At 44.5% G+C, this 17,103-nt stretch overlaps 1 protein-coding gene across 3 annotated transcripts in view; it reads left to right on the forward strand.

Moving 5' to 3' along the window:
* The window catches only part of otofa (otoferlin a), a 91,356-nt gene that overhangs the window by 70,173 nt on the left and 4,080 nt on the right, over positions 1–17,103 (forward strand). For all 3 annotated transcript variants that reach the window (XM_037244119.1, XM_037244116.1, XM_037244117.1), the window contains 35 exons: positions 1,059–1,258; positions 3,175–3,233; positions 5,484–5,572; positions 6,470–6,569; positions 7,544–7,743; positions 10,005–10,075; positions 10,149–10,275; positions 10,342–10,396; positions 10,492–10,623; positions 11,038–11,100; positions 11,169–11,253; positions 11,318–11,477; positions 11,544–11,730; positions 11,797–11,983; positions 12,043–12,266; positions 12,335–12,443; positions 12,517–12,703; positions 12,780–12,900; positions 12,970–13,070; positions 13,142–13,232; positions 13,294–13,410; positions 13,469–13,621; positions 13,687–13,882; positions 13,950–14,074; positions 14,144–14,278; positions 14,917–15,078; positions 15,259–15,330; positions 15,530–15,649; positions 15,718–15,879; positions 15,954–16,116; positions 16,239–16,312; positions 16,427–16,456; positions 16,565–16,702; positions 16,775–16,850; positions 16,918–17,063. In XM_037244119.1, coding sequence (XP_037100014.1) covers positions 1,059–1,258; positions 3,175–3,233; positions 5,484–5,572; positions 6,470–6,569; positions 7,544–7,743; positions 10,005–10,075; positions 10,149–10,275; positions 10,342–10,396; positions 10,492–10,623; positions 11,038–11,100; positions 11,169–11,253; positions 11,318–11,477; positions 11,544–11,730; positions 11,797–11,983; positions 12,043–12,266; positions 12,335–12,443; positions 12,517–12,703; positions 12,780–12,900; positions 12,970–13,070; positions 13,142–13,232; positions 13,294–13,410; positions 13,469–13,621; positions 13,687–13,882; positions 13,950–14,074; positions 14,144–14,278; positions 14,917–15,078; positions 15,259–15,330; positions 15,530–15,649; positions 15,718–15,879; positions 15,954–16,116; positions 16,239–16,312; positions 16,427–16,456; positions 16,565–16,702; positions 16,775–16,850; positions 16,918–17,063 — 4,417 coding nt within the window. The remainder of the gene's footprint in view (positions 1–1,058; positions 1,259–3,174; positions 3,234–5,483; positions 5,573–6,469; positions 6,570–7,543; positions 7,744–10,004; positions 10,076–10,148; positions 10,276–10,341; positions 10,397–10,491; positions 10,624–11,037; positions 11,101–11,168; positions 11,254–11,317; positions 11,478–11,543; positions 11,731–11,796; positions 11,984–12,042; positions 12,267–12,334; positions 12,444–12,516; positions 12,704–12,779; positions 12,901–12,969; positions 13,071–13,141; positions 13,233–13,293; positions 13,411–13,468; positions 13,622–13,686; positions 13,883–13,949; positions 14,075–14,143; positions 14,279–14,916; positions 15,079–15,258; positions 15,331–15,529; positions 15,650–15,717; positions 15,880–15,953; positions 16,117–16,238; positions 16,313–16,426; positions 16,457–16,564; positions 16,703–16,774; positions 16,851–16,917; positions 17,064–17,103) is intronic.

Consider the following 17,103-nt stretch of genomic DNA (forward strand, 5'->3'; position numbering starts at 1 on the left):
TAGTCAACCAATTTTTTTTTTTTATTATTATTTATTTATTTGCATTTTTTTTGTAATAAAGTTGACAACTCTTTTGACATCTAAAGTGAGGATAACATTGCATACATAGCTTTATTTTTTTATAGGAATAACAAACGATAGTGTGTTGAACTGATCACATCAATGAACTGCTTCAGAGAGAGCAAAATTGTCTTCAAGAAATAAAAAAGAAAAATACACATCTGAGTAAGGAGAGTCCTGTTGACAAGGTTTACCTGATGTGACTCCAGCATGACCAGAACCCGCCTTGATGGACAGTGGGAAATTGGTTGCCTAGCAACTGGTCAGCATCTGTCCAAGCCGTTTAATCTTTCCTTTTTGAGCAGCTCCGTTCCTTCATTAAAAACAAAATCGTTCAAGCTAAAGATAATGCGAGAATTGACTCAGTAGACCCATCGCATCCATTCAATCGTATCTCAATTTATTTTTAAGCCGGAAATCTCTGTGTGGTTCGATGATAAATCGATTTTCAGGTCCAATTTTTTTGTTGCAATCCTAATATATATCTACTAAAGTTCATGTTGTAATTTGCCAATGAGGAACTCATTGCATCATCGCTCAAACCGAGCCGTACGATATCGAATCGAATGAATCGTAAACTCGCTGAATCGAATCATTACAATTTACAGTGAACTCTTCTTGAATCGTATCGCACTCTATAAATTGACCGATATAACAAATTCTTATATTTATGACATCACATTTTTTTGATGATGCAGCTTGTATTGTATTTTCCTCTTTACTGAGAAGTAATATTGTGCCAAAGGGACACATGAGGTCCAGCTACTTCATTACAGGGATGCTGTAGCACGAGCGCACACACACACACACACACACACACACACACACCCTTCTCCACCTACCCCCTGCCCGCACCCAAGCAGCGAAGAGAGACGCGTGCCGCAGCCTGCGCAGTCGACTCGCATCTTTTGCCGCGCACGTCGAGAAAAAAAAAAATCACAAAACTAAAAAGGAAAGAAAAAGACAATCGAATCTTCATGCCGTGCACATGGATTTAGGATCGCGGAGGATCTACGCAGGAGGAGACGCTCAGCTTCACGGCGGAGAGGCAGCAGGTTCAAGTTTGCTCGTGTGGAGGTGCGAGGTGGACTTCCTCCCCCCAGCCCCGCCGGACTCATGATGTCCCTCACGCTTCACCTCAAGTCGGTCGCCAACCTCCGGGGGAAAGGTGACCGCGTTGCCAAAGTCACATTTCGAGGTACGGCCAAACTTTTCCATCTAGTTGCATGCTCCTAAATAAGCTGCTGGAGATATTGATTGAAGTTTCTTAGGTTGACTGCCAAGCTAATCAAGACATCCATCAAATCCAAACTATTGGAGCAATTGAAGAAGAAGCTGGTCAGAAATCATCTTATGTAATTCTAGCCAGTGTCACTTGAAGACAAAAAACAAAAAGGTTTCCGTTTCCAGGCTACCGAACCCAAATCATTCTTATCAAGTAAAAACAGTCTCTCGTTAAAAGCTCCCTTATCTTCGCTCCTTGTCAGACACACAAGAATGTGTTCACACAGGAATTACAGCTGTCAACAGTGCGTGTCCGAGAATTTATTAGAAGTGATTAGACCCAGCATCACTATTGTGTAGGATGTCACATTGCCGCCTCCCCTTTCCTTTTTCCTGCCTCTGTGTGTGTGTGTGTGTGTGTGTGTGTGTGTGTGTGTGTGTGTGTGTGTTCAGAACAGGCCTTAAAGTGTTGTGTTGCACGCTGCAGCAAACTCACTCGGCTCTGGGTAGTACAGAACCCGTCAGCCGAGTCGGGGGGATTGGACCTGCGCTGCCTTGATCAAAGCTGGAGCTTTGTTGTTGTGTTCCAATGCCCAATTGCTCCCGCCAACGTCATCATCGCTTTGGTTTTTTTGATTGGCAGCCGAGACCAACCGGTGGGATTATTCGATAAGAGAGGAGAATTGAGGAGAGCTATGTAATTGATTTGAAGGCAGAGTCTTATCTGTAATTGTTCCTGCTTGTGCTCAGCACTTGCTCTCCAGCCTGCCAGAATGGAGTTGAAAAGTTAATTGCAACCCAGTTGCAGATTACCCGACATGTGTATGTGCAGTGGTGCTACTTTCTTATCAAACTTTGCCGCTTTATTTCTTATCATTTCGATAAAAAGTCTCTGTGAACTAGGCTGAAATGCAAGCTGATTAGCGGCAGCATTTTTTTTTTTTTTTTTAGTTTGACGCAGCACGCCTTATGTAAGCCTCATAGCATCTACTTTGGCAAACCCACGTCTCAATGGGAAGGCAGCAGAGCTTCTGTTTTGAATAATGTAGGAGGGATCTTGTCATCCTCTTTGCCATCGAAATTTAAAAAAAAAAATCATTTCAAAAGATGTGGGTTTTATAAGGTGAGTGTAGCTATATCAAAAAGCTTTCATTTTGCACTAGATATGAAAATTAATTTAAATTAATAAATTTAATATTATTATTATCATAATCATACTCCTAATTATAATTATTAAAATAATTTCCCAACCACTCCACATCTTTATCGCTGAAAGCTCGTGAGTGCAAACACGAACACACAACACCTGCACAAAGCAAACTGTGACACGCCCGCTGCCATTCATAAACATCACAAAGCAACCAGGTGCAGCAAGTCGCATGACAGTAAGTAATTCATTGCCCCCCCACCCCGAGTTTATATCACACTTTGCACAGTGAGGTGCACCTGCAGCATTGGATCAAGACGTGCCGCTAATTTGGCCTTTGCATAAATAATGATTATGAAAATTGTTTGCTGGATACACCATCGTATCAGATGTCATTGTGATTGTAATTACCACGCTCATTTGTTTTCCTAAGCAGGGGAAAGAGTTCTGGGGGATATTAAAAAGTCTGCACCCCTCCCCTGCTTGAGTCAGATTACTAATCTAATTTTTTTTTTTTTTAAATCATTTCTCTTCTGATTTCCTTTGCAAAACAAAAGGGCTGCTTTTATATCCGCCGTAGATGCGTTCGCTGAATGTCAAGCACAGATAAAACTTAAAGCCTCCACTTAATTGCGCTTATAAGCGATATACAAATGGTCCCCCCGCTCCCAATTGAAAGATCAGTCAGTGACATTTCTTACCATCTCGAACCTGCCGGCCTAATTCATCTTTTACCTTTTCAGGGTCGTCCTTCTTCAGCCGTGTGGCGGCCAACTGCGACGACGTGGCTCACTTTAACGAGGTTGGTTCTTTCTAATTCCCCAATTATTGCTGGGATTCATAGGAAGATTCATTTAGTCGATACAAATTGGGTTTATTTGGAAACAATGCTAATTTTTTTCTGATTAATGACATCGCTTAATGGGGTTTACCATTGTCGCTAATGATATCACAATTGAATCTCGTAACAAAGTGCGTGGGGCTGGATTAGGTTAGAGCAAAGTTTCCGTCTTATAATAAACAAGGTGATGAACAGGAGGGATCCAACTTTTGTTGTCCTGCAGAAAAGCAGCTATAAACGTGTCCATGGATTTCTACCATGACTTTTTTTCCGCTGGCTTGAACCGAAACGAGCGCCCTGTCACTGATTTCTTATGACAGCTTCATTTGTTGCTCTCTGTGCCGGCGAGTTCATTAGCATCACTCAGCATCATGTCCAGAGGAACAACTTCAAGTGACCTCGCTTTGGGGGGGTGCCAGAACATGTCTACATATATGTATAGTCCTCTCCTCGCTCATAAATGTGGCCTTCTCTGGCGTTGAGGGAGCACTGCGAGTGGTGTTGCTTTATGCATGGTCTAGCACAAACGCCTTTCAACTAGTATGCCGCTTGCTTGGATGGGGGAATGTGCATTCATTATTCATTCCATGGTGGGATTTAGCTTTTAGCTACGGCGCGCTACTGCCTCCCCCTCACCAGCTCGACAGAACTAGAGCGCAGAACGGCAAAGATTGCGAGGGGTTGGAAGTTTGGCTGCGCTCCAGTGTGTCATAACTGGGAACAAGATCATATGCAAAAATGGTGATGTTAATATATTTATTTGTACATGAGTGAGCTGCTGCAGCTCCAGCATTATGTTGTCAATTATTCAAATATATAATTTGATAGTTGACTTACTCTTAAGAAATGATGAACCCCCCCCCCCACAAGAATTTTTCCACTGAATTGGAAAACAGACTGCGAATATGAATGCAGTTAAAACAAGCACCAGAGAGAAATGAATGTTGCAGCGATCGAAGGAAAAAAAAAAAAAAAAGCTATTTCTGTTGGTGTTCATTAGCTTGGACTTCTTCTACTTTAACGAGCCCCACTCAGCAGTAACAATGCACCAAACAAACGTTATTAAAGTGTGAGGGGGCGGGGTTAAAATTATTCCAGCAAAGAGAGAAATTGTGTCTCAGCAGATTTTTTTTCCAAGCAAAAGCTACTTCTTATAACCTCTGGGCACCACAGCAATTTTCTTCCCCCTTGAGGAATTCTGGGACTTCAGCTGAGATGGATTTGAGTTCAGAGGTGTCCGTCTACAAATGTATGAAATATTTTCAAGGGTTATAAAAAATCTCTTCTGTTCAACGTTGCCGTCGATTGCTTCATAAAGCATGACATATCTTCTGCTCATCACGGCGTGGTTTTTTCTAACCTCTTCCTTTTTATCCTTTAAAAAGGCTCTGACAGAAGAGGGGGAAAAAAAAATCTGACGGAGGATTTTGTTTACTGTAAGCTTTTACGCATCCAGATGAAAGGCAGGGTTGTTGCAAAAAAAAAAAAAAAAAAACCTCAAGCTTATGCTTCATAAATAACCAGAGGTGTTTTCATGCTCTGTATCCATGGCAACCAAAATTAAAATCATCACAGCTTCTTTTCTTGTGCATTTAACAACTTTGATAGAGCGCAGTGGCCTTTTGCACTTCTGTCACTTTTAACGAGCAGCCCGCCAATTCGGTTGGGGGGCGGGGGGGGGCAATCTCGGAACGGTAATGAGCAGCTCTGAAAAAGAGAGAAAGATCTAAAAAAAAACATTTTTTTGCAGCAGCGTTATCTTCCGTTGGAATGAATGAATGAATCTTGACTTTCATGTGTTGGGAAGCACTTGGACTGTATTTTTCGTCAATGACTTGTGTTCTTTTTTTTTTTCCTCTGGGGAAATTAAAGCGGTCATCCACTGTAGATGTTGGAGTAACAAAAACAGCTTTGCGTTTCTTCTATTTTTTTTTTTTTTTTTGCCGCTGCAGAGGCAGTTGGGGGAACCCCAGGATTTGCTTAATGGGATGAACAAAGGCCTGATTGATAGCCTGCCTGCGGCGGCGTCTTGAATGAGAGCTCCACGTTAGCGGGGGATGTTTAATGAATTTTAAATCACCTTTTCCAACCTTCATCTCTTCTATCTCCTAAAATGCAACAGTGCAGTGAAATCTACTGTTGGCCTTCATAAAAATGTAAAATGTCAAGAATGCTGTTCTGTTGGTAACCACTCGTGTGTGTCTTCTTCAGATGTTTCGATGGCCATTAGCGAGCAGGCTGGACGGCAGCGAGATGCTGGAAATCCAAGTGTACAATCACAGCAAAGTCTTCAGTAACAGGTAAAAAGCTGCAAAAAAAAGAATCTAGTTTTGTCAGTCCAGTTGTGTGTTTTTACACGCCCGCTTGCACATATGATAGCCATATTTTGCCGGCACGCATGCTAAGTGCTCAAACTATTGATTGTACGCATTTGTTTTATGATATGATCGTTCCCTGCGGGGGCTTTGGTGCCGTCAGTTGATCATTTGCATGCGTCATCAGAGCACGTGCAATGGCGTTTTTCACTTTGTTGACGTTTACAATTAGAGTGTAAGCAAGCCTGCAACCATATTGTGTGTTCTTCATATACTTAATGGTTTTGTGGGCTGGAATCACTTCGGGGTGGAGGTGGGGGGAGGGCACTTTCAATTATTCAACAGCTCTAATTGGTCAATTTAATGGTGACTTGATGTTTATATGAAGTGTATGTAAGCAGTATAACCAACACTTGGAGCCTTAATAAAACCATATAGTCAATAAAGTGCACACGCTATGTTAAGATGCCGTTTGTTTCGGTTGCTTTCAAAAAAGACGACATGTTTTTTTTGGGTACGCTTCCATTCTGGAGCCAGTTAAGCGAGAAAAGCTGCAGCGAAGAAGGAATGATTCTCAGCAGGGTGAGCACGTTACACAATGAAGTCTGCTTGGTGCAGGCAATGATAGGCTGTCGAAGCAATCCACACCGTCTGCTTTGGCTGCGGCGCGCGGTAAGTCTTTGCGAGGATTTGTCGAACAACGGTGAAGACTAGTGGGAGGATGAAAATGTGCAGCAAAGCCTCTACCCACATGGTCCATTCCATCAAGTTTGCAAAATATGCTGTGCTTTACTATTTGACTCATTAGTGGGAACAAAGCAAACACGGTGAAGCGGCATTCAGCTGTTACGCCGCAACGTGTGTCATCACTCCTCTCTGCAGGTCGGTGGGGACTTTCTGCATGGTGCTCCAGAAGGTGGCAGAGGAGGGCCGGCTCCAGTTGACTGACACGCTCATCGATGATAACAACACATCCATAAATGTGAGTCGACATGCACCACTGTATTATTTTTATTATTATAACCCACAAGTTCAGGTGTTTTATTTATTATTATTATTAGCCATATAGTTCAGGTTCAGCAGGAGAATGGCTCTTTTAGTCCACCTAAAGTTTTGACAAAGTAAGAATGGATCGGTCTCTAGGCAACAGCAGCCTAATTGTATTCTTGCCATGATTATAGCTCTTGAGGGAAACTTGTTTTTCAGCGCAGCGAAGATTAGCGCGAGGACGACGCTGGTTTTGAACAAGGCGACTTTAAGGCCTTCTGGCGGCGGCAAATTGTGATGGAGGATGGCGGATGTGCTGACTTTTTTTTTTTCTTTTTCAGAACATAACGCGCGCCGTGGGAACGCATTAACAATTCGATTACTGAGGCTCAAGGTTAACGCTTTTGTTATGTGCGCTGGTGTTGTCGCCATAGTAACACAAAATAAAAAGCTCGACAAAGACAGAAAACATTTACTCGCTGCTTATTTTTCTTTTCGCTTGCAATAAATTGGCTTTAATACAAATTAAGTCAAATGAATAGTCACCCCCCCCAAAAAAGACAAAGAAGCACCAAAAACAAATTCCATTGTCACCATTGATTCCAAAAGAGATTTTTAAATGACTCTTAACCAAATTTCGCCTCGCAGGCAACGTTTAGATGATTTACAGGGCCTGCCGAGTCCATTTCTTATAATGACAAATGCATTAGATCTCAGATAAAATGCGAGTTAGCCTTAAGGTGCTTTGAATTATGTGCAACTGCAACAGTCCCAGAAAGAAGAAGAATGGAGCAGAGACGTTCACAAAAAAAAAGCAATACAGTGAAAAAATCCTTCAAAGTTTACTAGTTTAGTGATTTCTTTTTTTTTTTTTTATTGCAAAATCTAATCTGACATTTCCTATAAAAAAGAAAATATTTGAAGTTTTTCCACGTTCTTCATAAACACAAGACACTTTTTGTTTTCCAGACAAGCGTTACCATAGAGATCCGATACCAGTCAATGGATGGCGCAGCGGGCATGTGGAGTAACGGCGAGCATCTGGATGTCCCCGACGATCGCGACGGGATATTTACCTTCGAGACGGACAGCTTGCTGTCGGGGCAAAGCCGCGGATCCGGGACATCTGCCAAACGATCTTTGCAGGGATCCATCCCCACGTTCAGAAAGTGAGTCCAATATGAGCCCGAATCTGGCATCCTTGCGCGCCAAAGCACACTTTTTGCTGCAAAGATTCTTCCTTCTGTGCCACTTTGGAAAAATACTTTCCCCCTTTTCCATGCGGCAAATTCATTTTGATGTTAATCGGACCGGATCCTTGGACCCTTCACGGCACGGATAAGGTCACCGAGGGAGTGACCTCATCTTCCAGTCGGACGTTTTCCGTTTAGGAACCGCATAGTGAAAAGCGAGACGTGCACTATTGGATAAAATTGAGGTCAGGGTCCGCAGCACTTAGAGCCGCGACGTAATTGGGACTGCATTTGACATCGATCTCAGTCGCCAGCAGGGGGCGCTGCTGCTTAAAATATCTCCTTGAATGCCTATTAAGCAGAATGCGCAAACATAGAAGATAGAAAAAGATTGATTTGACTCTAAAGGTCATCCAAGCTGATTTCAGAATGTTTTGTGCTTCTTTTTAGGAACCTCGATTTATTTCACAGCTCTATATGGAGCTAAGTTGACAGGCATGGCTTCCCCCTGTGGGCTGTGTGCCTGCAGGATGATTTATGACAGAACCCTGAACACATTTTTTTTTTTTTGGGATGCACCTCAGCTCTGCAGAGGTTTTGTTCATCCTCATGAATATATCAAGTCCCGAGTGGGTGGACTGTCACTCAGGGGTATTAGCCGTGAAGCAGCTGACACATTTGACCACAACAAAAATAGCAAGTATTGCTGCTGCAAACATACTAAGGAAAAAAACAAATCATAATAGCAAACCCTTAAAACATCGGACACATTTTTTTTTTCACAAACGAGTTGGTGTAACTGCGATGAATTCAAAGTGAATACAGAAGCGTTCCGCTCGCTCGGAGATCCGCAGTCTGTTTTTTTCTTTTTCCTTCATCCTGGCTGCCTGCATTATGTAGGACTCCTTCATTATGACACTATAAAACACACAAAGGAGACTAAAGGGAGTGGAAAGTATTTGGAAGAACAAATAATATCATTTAGAAAGTCAAGCCCAGAGAGATTTTTTGGCATTTAGCTGAGTTGAGTTGAAATAGCCCCAGACTGGGAAAAAAAAAGCTCCACCTCCTCTCATCCGAGTGATGTTCCCGGTACAGAACACACAAATGAATTATTGAACGTGGCTATATTATTCATTTTCATATCCGAGCTCACGTGCGCCAAACTTGTGATGCGAACTTTGCCGCATCTTCAAATATTTCTGCTCACGTGCGCTCTTGACGTTTGGAAATGGAAATGAAGCGTTCTATTACTTGTTGGATCAACTTTGGGATGTCGATTGTTGTTGATTGATGTATTGACCCACAACATCTTTTGACTGATGGTAACAGTACCCAGCCTCATTATCTCCACTCCTCGCCCCCTCCCTTCCTGTGTACCTCCCTCCTTGACATCCATGTGTCACCCACTCGTTGGTTATATCTGCTTGCTTGTTTTGGACCTGCAGCATTTGGCCCATGACAAATATAACGACCCATTAAGTTTATAAAAAGGATTCATCCATTGAGAAGGTAGGTATGTAATGCTTCTTTTGGCATTGTTTTTTTTTTCTCTTCTCTAAATGATTAAGGCCAATTCCTAATTTTTTTTTAATGTTTTTAAAAAAATGTAAATATTTTTTAGGTGATATATTCTAATGACTTGATCTTGTGAATTGGCCAGTTTCATTAGCTGTTAGATAATACAATTTAAATTAATTTTTGAAAAATTCTGTTTTTTACTTTTGAAAAGTTTCAATATTTTCAAATAACGAGATGCGATTTATGTTTTTTAACTTCACCGAGAAGCTCGCTAACGCGAAACATTGCGCCAGTTTTTCCACACGTGAGCTGGGGATTATAGCAGAAACTGGAGCCAGATAGATTCTGAAATGCTTGAGGAGGCAAAAGTGTTTTTCATTCATTTCCTGACATCTTTCCATAGCCGCAGCAAATTAGACGGTCACGCACTTTCTTAATTATTAAGGCCACCCATTCGTGGGCTGTCGCCGATGACATCACAAGTCTTTGTCGTCGGCGGGATATGCGATCCAGATTAAACAAATGTGCAGAAACCGAACACTCTTGTTTTTGTTCGCAATTGTGGCCGGTGCCAACCGGGGGTTATACCGACTTGACTTTAATGTCGCTATGATTGACTTGGCGGTGTTGGGTTGCCTCTTGATCGGTGTCATTGAAAGTGACCTTGAAGGTGCTTGTTTGTGGATGCTATCACTTCCCACTTTCTTCACCAACAGATCAGGGAACAGAGTGTTTGCAGCCATGAAGCTTGGCAAGATCAGGAGCTCACGAGATGATCACAAGAAAGGTACAAAAAAGGTTGATGAGAACTTTCTTGATAGGACTTTACGTTTCGAATAACTTTCCCGTTTGAACCTCAGATGAGCCAGCAGTGCTCGACACGGAGGACCTGGACAAGAAGGCAATGCGTCTGGCCGGAATGTTGGAACCAGACGCCATTTCTCTGGCTTCCGTCACTGCCGTCACCACCAACATCTCCAACAAGAGGTCTCGAAAAGATGTCAAGTCAAATACAAATGAACGAACGAACGTCAATGAGAAATGTTTGTCCAGGTCCAAACCAGACATCAAGATGGAACCGAGTTCTGGACGACCAGTGGATTACCAGGTGTGCTTGCTGAGCTAACATACTAGCTCAGTCACTTTACATTCAATTCACTGTGACTCCAAAAAGATTCAAACGCAGCACTGACAAATTCTCAGATCAGCATCACGATCATCGAGGCCCGCCAGCTTATTGGTCTCAACATGGACCCCGTGGTGTGCGTGGAGATTGGCGATGAGAAGAAGTACACGTCCATGAAGGAGTCCACCAATTGCCCCTACTACAATGAGGTGAGATTCGGTCAGCAGATGATTCTTTGGAGTCGCGCCGTGAGCCCAAGCTCCGGCTTGCGACTTTGTCTGCTATCGATTGTTTTGTCTGTGACACAAACCCCTGCGGACACACAAAGTAAAAGGTAAAGCTATCAGAGTAATGGCCCTCACATCTTCCCAGACTTATTTTCTCACCCTTCAGCGGAGCTTGCTATTCGTGGATATTTATGGTGCCGTGAATGGAGGTGAGGGAGATTAGGAATGACAGTAAACGCTTGGCTTCTTTTTTAAAGGTGAAAGCCAGACTGACTTTCTTCACAAAAGATGACTAGCACAGCTTTCTTTTTTATCGTCTGCTCAATTTTGCCATTGAACATTGATATTGATATCCGCTAACACGATATGAAATGATTTTCTTCTCCCCCCCCGCAGTACTTTGTCTTCGACTTCCACGTCCCGCCTGATGTCATGTTTGATAAGATCGTTAAGCTCTCGGTAAGCTCTCCACCCTTTATTACTGTCCAATCGTTAATTCATCGTGAACGTAACGTTCTTCGGTCAAGGTTATCCACTCGAAAAACCTTCTTCGGAGCGGAACGTTGGTAGGGACCTTCAAGATGGACGTCGGGACTGTTTATCATCAGCCTGGTAAGCGACAATACCTGAGCTATCCACGCTAACGTGTACTAATTGGTTTATCGGTGGATCCCAGAACATCAGTTCTACCACAAGTGGGCCATCCTGTCCGACCCGGTTGATATCACGGCGGGATGCAAAGGCTACTTGAAATGCGACATCGCCGTGGTAGGTAAAGGCGACAACATCAAGACTCCGCACAAAGCCAACGAGACCGACGAGGACGACATCGAGGGGTAGGCCGGATCTCAAATATTAATCCGCCGAGACCTTTAGCTTCTCAAGATCTTAACTTCTTCCAGGAACCTGCTTCTTCCCGAAGGGATTCCGGCCGAGCGTCAGTGGGCGAGATTCTATGTGAAGGTCTACCGTGCCGAGGGTCTTCCTAAGATGAACACCAACATTATGGCTAACGTGAAGAAGGCCTTCATAGGAGAAAATCGGGACCTGGTGGATCCTTACGTTCAAGTGCACTTTTCTGGCCAGAAGGTAAATTCCCGCCAAAGTTGGGCTAACTGCTGCAAGGGTCATTTTCAAAACATGTACCGTCCGCAGGGGAAGACCTCAGTCCAGAAAAGCAGTTACGAACCCATCTGGAACGAGCAGATCGTCTTCACCGAGCTCTTCCCTCCGCTCTGCAAACGCTTGAAAGTCCAAATCCGCGACTCGGATAAGGTGAACGACGTCGCCATCGGAACCCACTTCATCGACCTGCGCAAAATATCCAATGATGGTGACAGAGGTAGGTCATAAAAAGAAAAAAATATAGGATGTCTTCTTAATTGCTTCCACGTGCTTCAGGGTTCTTGCCGACCTTGGGTCCGGCCTGGGCCAACATGTACGGCTCTACACGCCAGTACACCTTGATGGATGAACACCAGGACCTGAACGATGGACTGGGCGAGGGCGTGTCCTTCCGGGCCCGTCTACTGCTATCCGTGGCCGTGGAGGTCCTGGACACCAGCTCCCCGGAGATCCTCAGCTCCACCGACGTGCAGATAGATTCCGTCTCCAACATCTCCGAGGTGAAGAATCGAGCCACTTAATTAGCGCTCAGCGTTTTTTATTGTCCCTGTGTCCTTCTTCCTGTCAGAGCGCCACGGGGAAGATGGAGGAGTTCTTTCTCTTCGGAGCCTTCCTGGAGGCCACCATGATTGACCGAAAGATCGGCGACAAGCCGATTACATTTGAGGTCACCATAGGTACGGAAGTAGCTTTCTTTTCTTCTCGCTGACGCGTGAAGGTTGACCTTGTGATGATGCACCTCCGACAAAGGTAACTATGGCAACCAGATAGACGGCACCAGCAAGCCGTCATTGTCGAGAAAGAAGAAAAAGGATGACGAGAACGACGACGAGGACAGCGAACTCATCCAGAACTCCAGCGAAGACGAGGCCGATGAGGAAAGCGACCTGGAGTCGGTCTCCTGCACGCCCCACGTGAGGCCCGTCATCACGGACAGGTCAGAAAGGTCACATCCTAGAACGCCAAATGACCTTTCACCCCAAAATCCAACGCAGCTGTTTGTTCCTCCACAGGAATTACTTTCACCTTCCCTACTTGGAGAAGAAACCATGCGTGTACATCAAAAGCTGGTGGCAAGACCAGAGACGCCGACTGTACAACTCCAACATGATGGACAAGATTGCCGACAAGCTGGTCGGTGCGCTTCTTTTGCCCTCCACCCTATTTACGGCTTTTCTTCTCACTCTCTTGTTTGGTGCGCAGGAGGAAGGCATCAATGATGTTCAGGAGATCATCAAGACAGAGAAGGCCTTTCCGGAGCGCCGACTCAGAGGAGTTCTGGAGGAACTGAGCGTTGGCTGCAGGTCAGCGCCATTGTTTACATTTGTCAAAATGCCGGCGATATTTTCACGTCCACCTTTTGCTCTTTTCCCAGTCGCTTTATAAATTTGGCCAACAAGGACTTAAACCAGTCCGGGAGAACCAAACTGGATCGAGAAAGACTCAAGTCCTGCATGAGAGAGATGGTAATGCCTCCATTTTTAAACAGTCCAGACAGATTCTCGCTTATTTTCTCGTTTTTTGTAGGACAACATGGGCCAGCAGGCCAAACAGATGAGGACGCAAGTGAAGAAGAACACAGTGAAAGACAAATTAAAAATTGTGCAAAACTTCCTGCAGAGGCTTCGCTTCCTCGCCGACGAGGTAGACGCTCCAATCCAGAATGAAAATGTTCCGATCTCATGATGTGATTCTTGTCCAGCCTCAACACAGCATCCCCGACGTGTTCGTGTGGATGATGAGCAACAATAAACGCATCGCGTACGCCCGGATTCCATCCAAGGACATCCTCTACTCGCTCGTGGATGAGGAGACCGGGAAGGACTGCGGCAAAGTTAAAGCTGTCTTTCTTAAGGTATGATGTCAGCCGCTCGCTGGCTTCCAACCTCCAGAGTCCCACCTCTGCTGTTTTGTCCACAGCTGCCCGGTAAAAAAGGTTTCGGGCCGGCCGGTTGGACCGTTCAGGCCAAGCTGGAGTTATACTTGTGGCTGGGACTCACTAAGCAAAAGAAAGAATTCCTCAGCGGTCTTCCCAACGGTTTTGAGGAGGTTAAAGCTCCTAAAACGGCATCCAACCTTCTTCACACTGTACCGCCCGTCAGCTTGGTGTATAACAGTGAGTGCCAACTTGGTTTTCCGATCAATGTTTTTGGAGCCGATTGGGTTTTTTTTGTGACCGACAGTGAAGCAGGTCTTCCAGCTGAGGGCGCACATGTACCAAGCGCGAAGCCTGTTCGCCGCCGACAGCAGCGGCCTCTCCGACCCCTTCGCCAGAGTCTTCTTCTCCACTCATAGTCAGGTCACTGAGGTAAAGCCTGAATCTCAACATGGCGATGTTTTATTTTGTCATTTTTCAAGACCTAACTATGTTCTGCAGGTTCTGAGCGAGACCCTGTGCCCCACTTGGGACCAGCTGCTGGTTTTCGACAATGTGGAGCTGTTTGGGGAGGCCGGCGAGCTGAGAGACGACCCGCCGATCATCGTGGTGGAAATTTACGACCAAGACACAGTGGTAGGGTTTGCGCTCGGTGACGTCGGAGAAAAACAACGGTCGACTCTCATGAAAGCCCTTTGCTTCTCTTTCCATCTTCTGACCTTCTGTGCACCTCCTGTCTTTGTTTAAATAGAGTGTGAAATCATCATTTTCAGGGGAATATTGTGATTTTTTTTTTCTTCTTCTTGGGGTGGGGATTATTCAATTTCACCCTTTGCAGATTTTGATTGTATCATCCCACAAGTGGCACCATTTTGTTTATTTTTATCCATCCATCCATCCATTTTCTGTACCGCTTAGTCCCCACGGGGGTCGCGGGCATTCTGGAGCCTATCCCAGCTGTCATCGGGCAGTAGGCGGGGGACACCCTGAACCGGTTGCCAGCCAATCGCAGTGTTTATTTTTATCTATTTTTTTATTTATTTTTATTTATTTTAAGTGTAAGATAAAGAAAAAAAAAACACAATTTCCCTAAAAATTTCCCATTTGGCCAAATACCTCCAAATTCCTTTCCATTCCCATTGAAAGTTTGAACCTCACTTTCCATATATATACATCTAACCAACACTGCCCTCAAGTGGGTGGCGGTGGAAACTGCACCCTCCCTCCCATCCTCACCTAACCCCAACTCTCCATCGCTATGATGCCGCGTCCAGGGCAAAGCGGAGTTCATAGGTCGCACGTTCGCCAAGCCCACCATCAAAATGTGCGAAGAGCACTACGGCCCTCCGAGGTTTCCGCCCCAGCTGGAGTACTTTCAGATCTACAGAGGGAACTGCACTGCTGGAGAACTGCTGGCTGCATTTGAGCTCCTTCAGGTAAATGATGTAGGTTAAAAAAAAAAAAAAAGCTTTCCATTTCCTGTCTTGCATACCAACTCCAACTTATTTCTGAATAGAACTCACCTGGTGTTGTTATCATTTTCCCATTTCAAATGAACTACTGGGCATCCCTCTTCCTTTTCCCTCTCTTGTGAAACCACCCGTCCCTCCCTCCAGATCCCTTTCGATGGCGAGGAGGTTAGACGGGCTCTCATCGCTGTCCATAACTTTGCCGTTCCTCAGATAAAGGTGCTCTTCTCTTTTCATCTCTTCAATCTCACTTCCTTAACCTTCATCCAGTCATTCATCATCATGCAGAGGAAGCATCGAAATCCAGGAGACAATGCTAATAGCTAACATGGATGCTTACAAATCAAGTTTATATTTACGGAGCCACACAGAAATCAATAAGTACAGAACCGAAATATTCTCTCCGATCCCTCGTTAGATTGGTCAAGGAGGGACGGCCGATCTTCCTCCGCTGGAAGGAGCGACAGATTCCGAGCGAGGTCCGATTATCCCGGTTCCATTGGGGATCCGACCCGTTCTGAGTCGCTACCGCATCGAGGTGGGATTTAGTTTTGGATTCTATTACAATTGACAACATAATAAGAAGTTGATTTTTGGCCGGTCCAGGTTTTGTTTTGGGGCTTGAGGGACCTCAAGAGGGTCAACCTGGCCCAGGTGGATCGGCCCCGTGTGGACATTGAGTGCGCTGGGAAAGGTGTTCAGTCTGTCGTCATCCAGAACTACAAAAAGAACCCAAATTTCAGCACATTGGTTAAATGGTTTGAGGTGGTGAGTATCTCCAAAGGCAGGAGCAGAAATTGGAAGTTAGGATTTTTAATGTTGACAACAACCTTTCTCATTAGGACCTTCCTGAAAATGAGCTCCTCCACCCGCCGCTCAACATCAGGGTGGTGGACTGCCGAGCTTTCGGTCGCTACACGCTGGTGGGTTCCCATGCGGTCACGTGTCTGAGGCGTTTCCTCTACTGCACCCCCGACAAGACGTCCAGGAACTGGAGCAGCGCAGGTAGCAAACATTAGTTTCTGTTCATTGATTAGATTTTAAAATGTATATAGTATGAGAAAAAAAAAAAAATAATAAAATGTATAATGAGGTTTTTTTTTTTTTTTTCCTTGCGCCCTCTGCAGGCGAAATCGTCATCAACATGGACTCCATGGAACCTGCCATCCGGAAAATGGATACGTGTGTCAAGTTAGATGCTGTAAGTACAAGTTAAAGTGGTACTTTGGATTACGAGCGTTATAGTTTTTATAGAATCTCTAAACATTTTGCAATGAATTAAACTCATCTCTGATATTCTGATGTTTATTTGTAGACATCTGATGCTGTTGTAAAAGTTGACATGGTAAGTGTTTGTTCCGACAGAACAATGAGCATCAAATGACCTCATACTTGGGTAATAGAGTGCTAAAAAAAAAACGAGTGACTTAAATTTCTAATCTGTTTTGAATAGATTGAGGAAGAGAGTGACCGAGACAAAAAGAAGAAGAAAAAGAAAAAGAAGGGAGCTCTGGATGAAGAGGACGACACAGACGAGAGCGTGCTGGATTGGTGGTCCAAATATTTTGCTTCCATAGAGACGTTGAAAGAGGTTTGTGCAAGACAATGAGAATTATTACCCAAAAAAAAGAATAAATCATCATAAATTTCAAAACCTCTGTAGACCATCAGAGCTCAGGAAGCAGCTCAGGCCGAAGCAGAGGAGCGAGAAGACCTGGAAATTGCAGCTGAGACGGCAGGTATGGAACTGACAAGACCTGCCAGAATAATTTTGGATGACTCGACTACAAAACGTTCAACCCACAGATATCAAATACGATGACGTTATTCGGAAAGGCCACAGGATGAGGGAGAGGCACAAGGAGAAGAGAAGTGCCAAGGAGAAGAAGAAGAGTCACACGGTGGATGCGGCCGAAAAACGAACAGTTAAATCCAAAGTGGACGAGTTGATGGTATGCGACAAAATGGGGCTTAAAACAGAGCCCTGCGGAA

Source organism: Syngnathus acus, chromosome 24, assembly GCF_901709675.1.
Source record: "Syngnathus acus chromosome 24, fSynAcu1.2, whole genome shotgun sequence".
NCBI classification, from domain to species: Eukaryota; Metazoa; Chordata; class Actinopteri; order Syngnathiformes; family Syngnathidae; genus Syngnathus; species Syngnathus acus.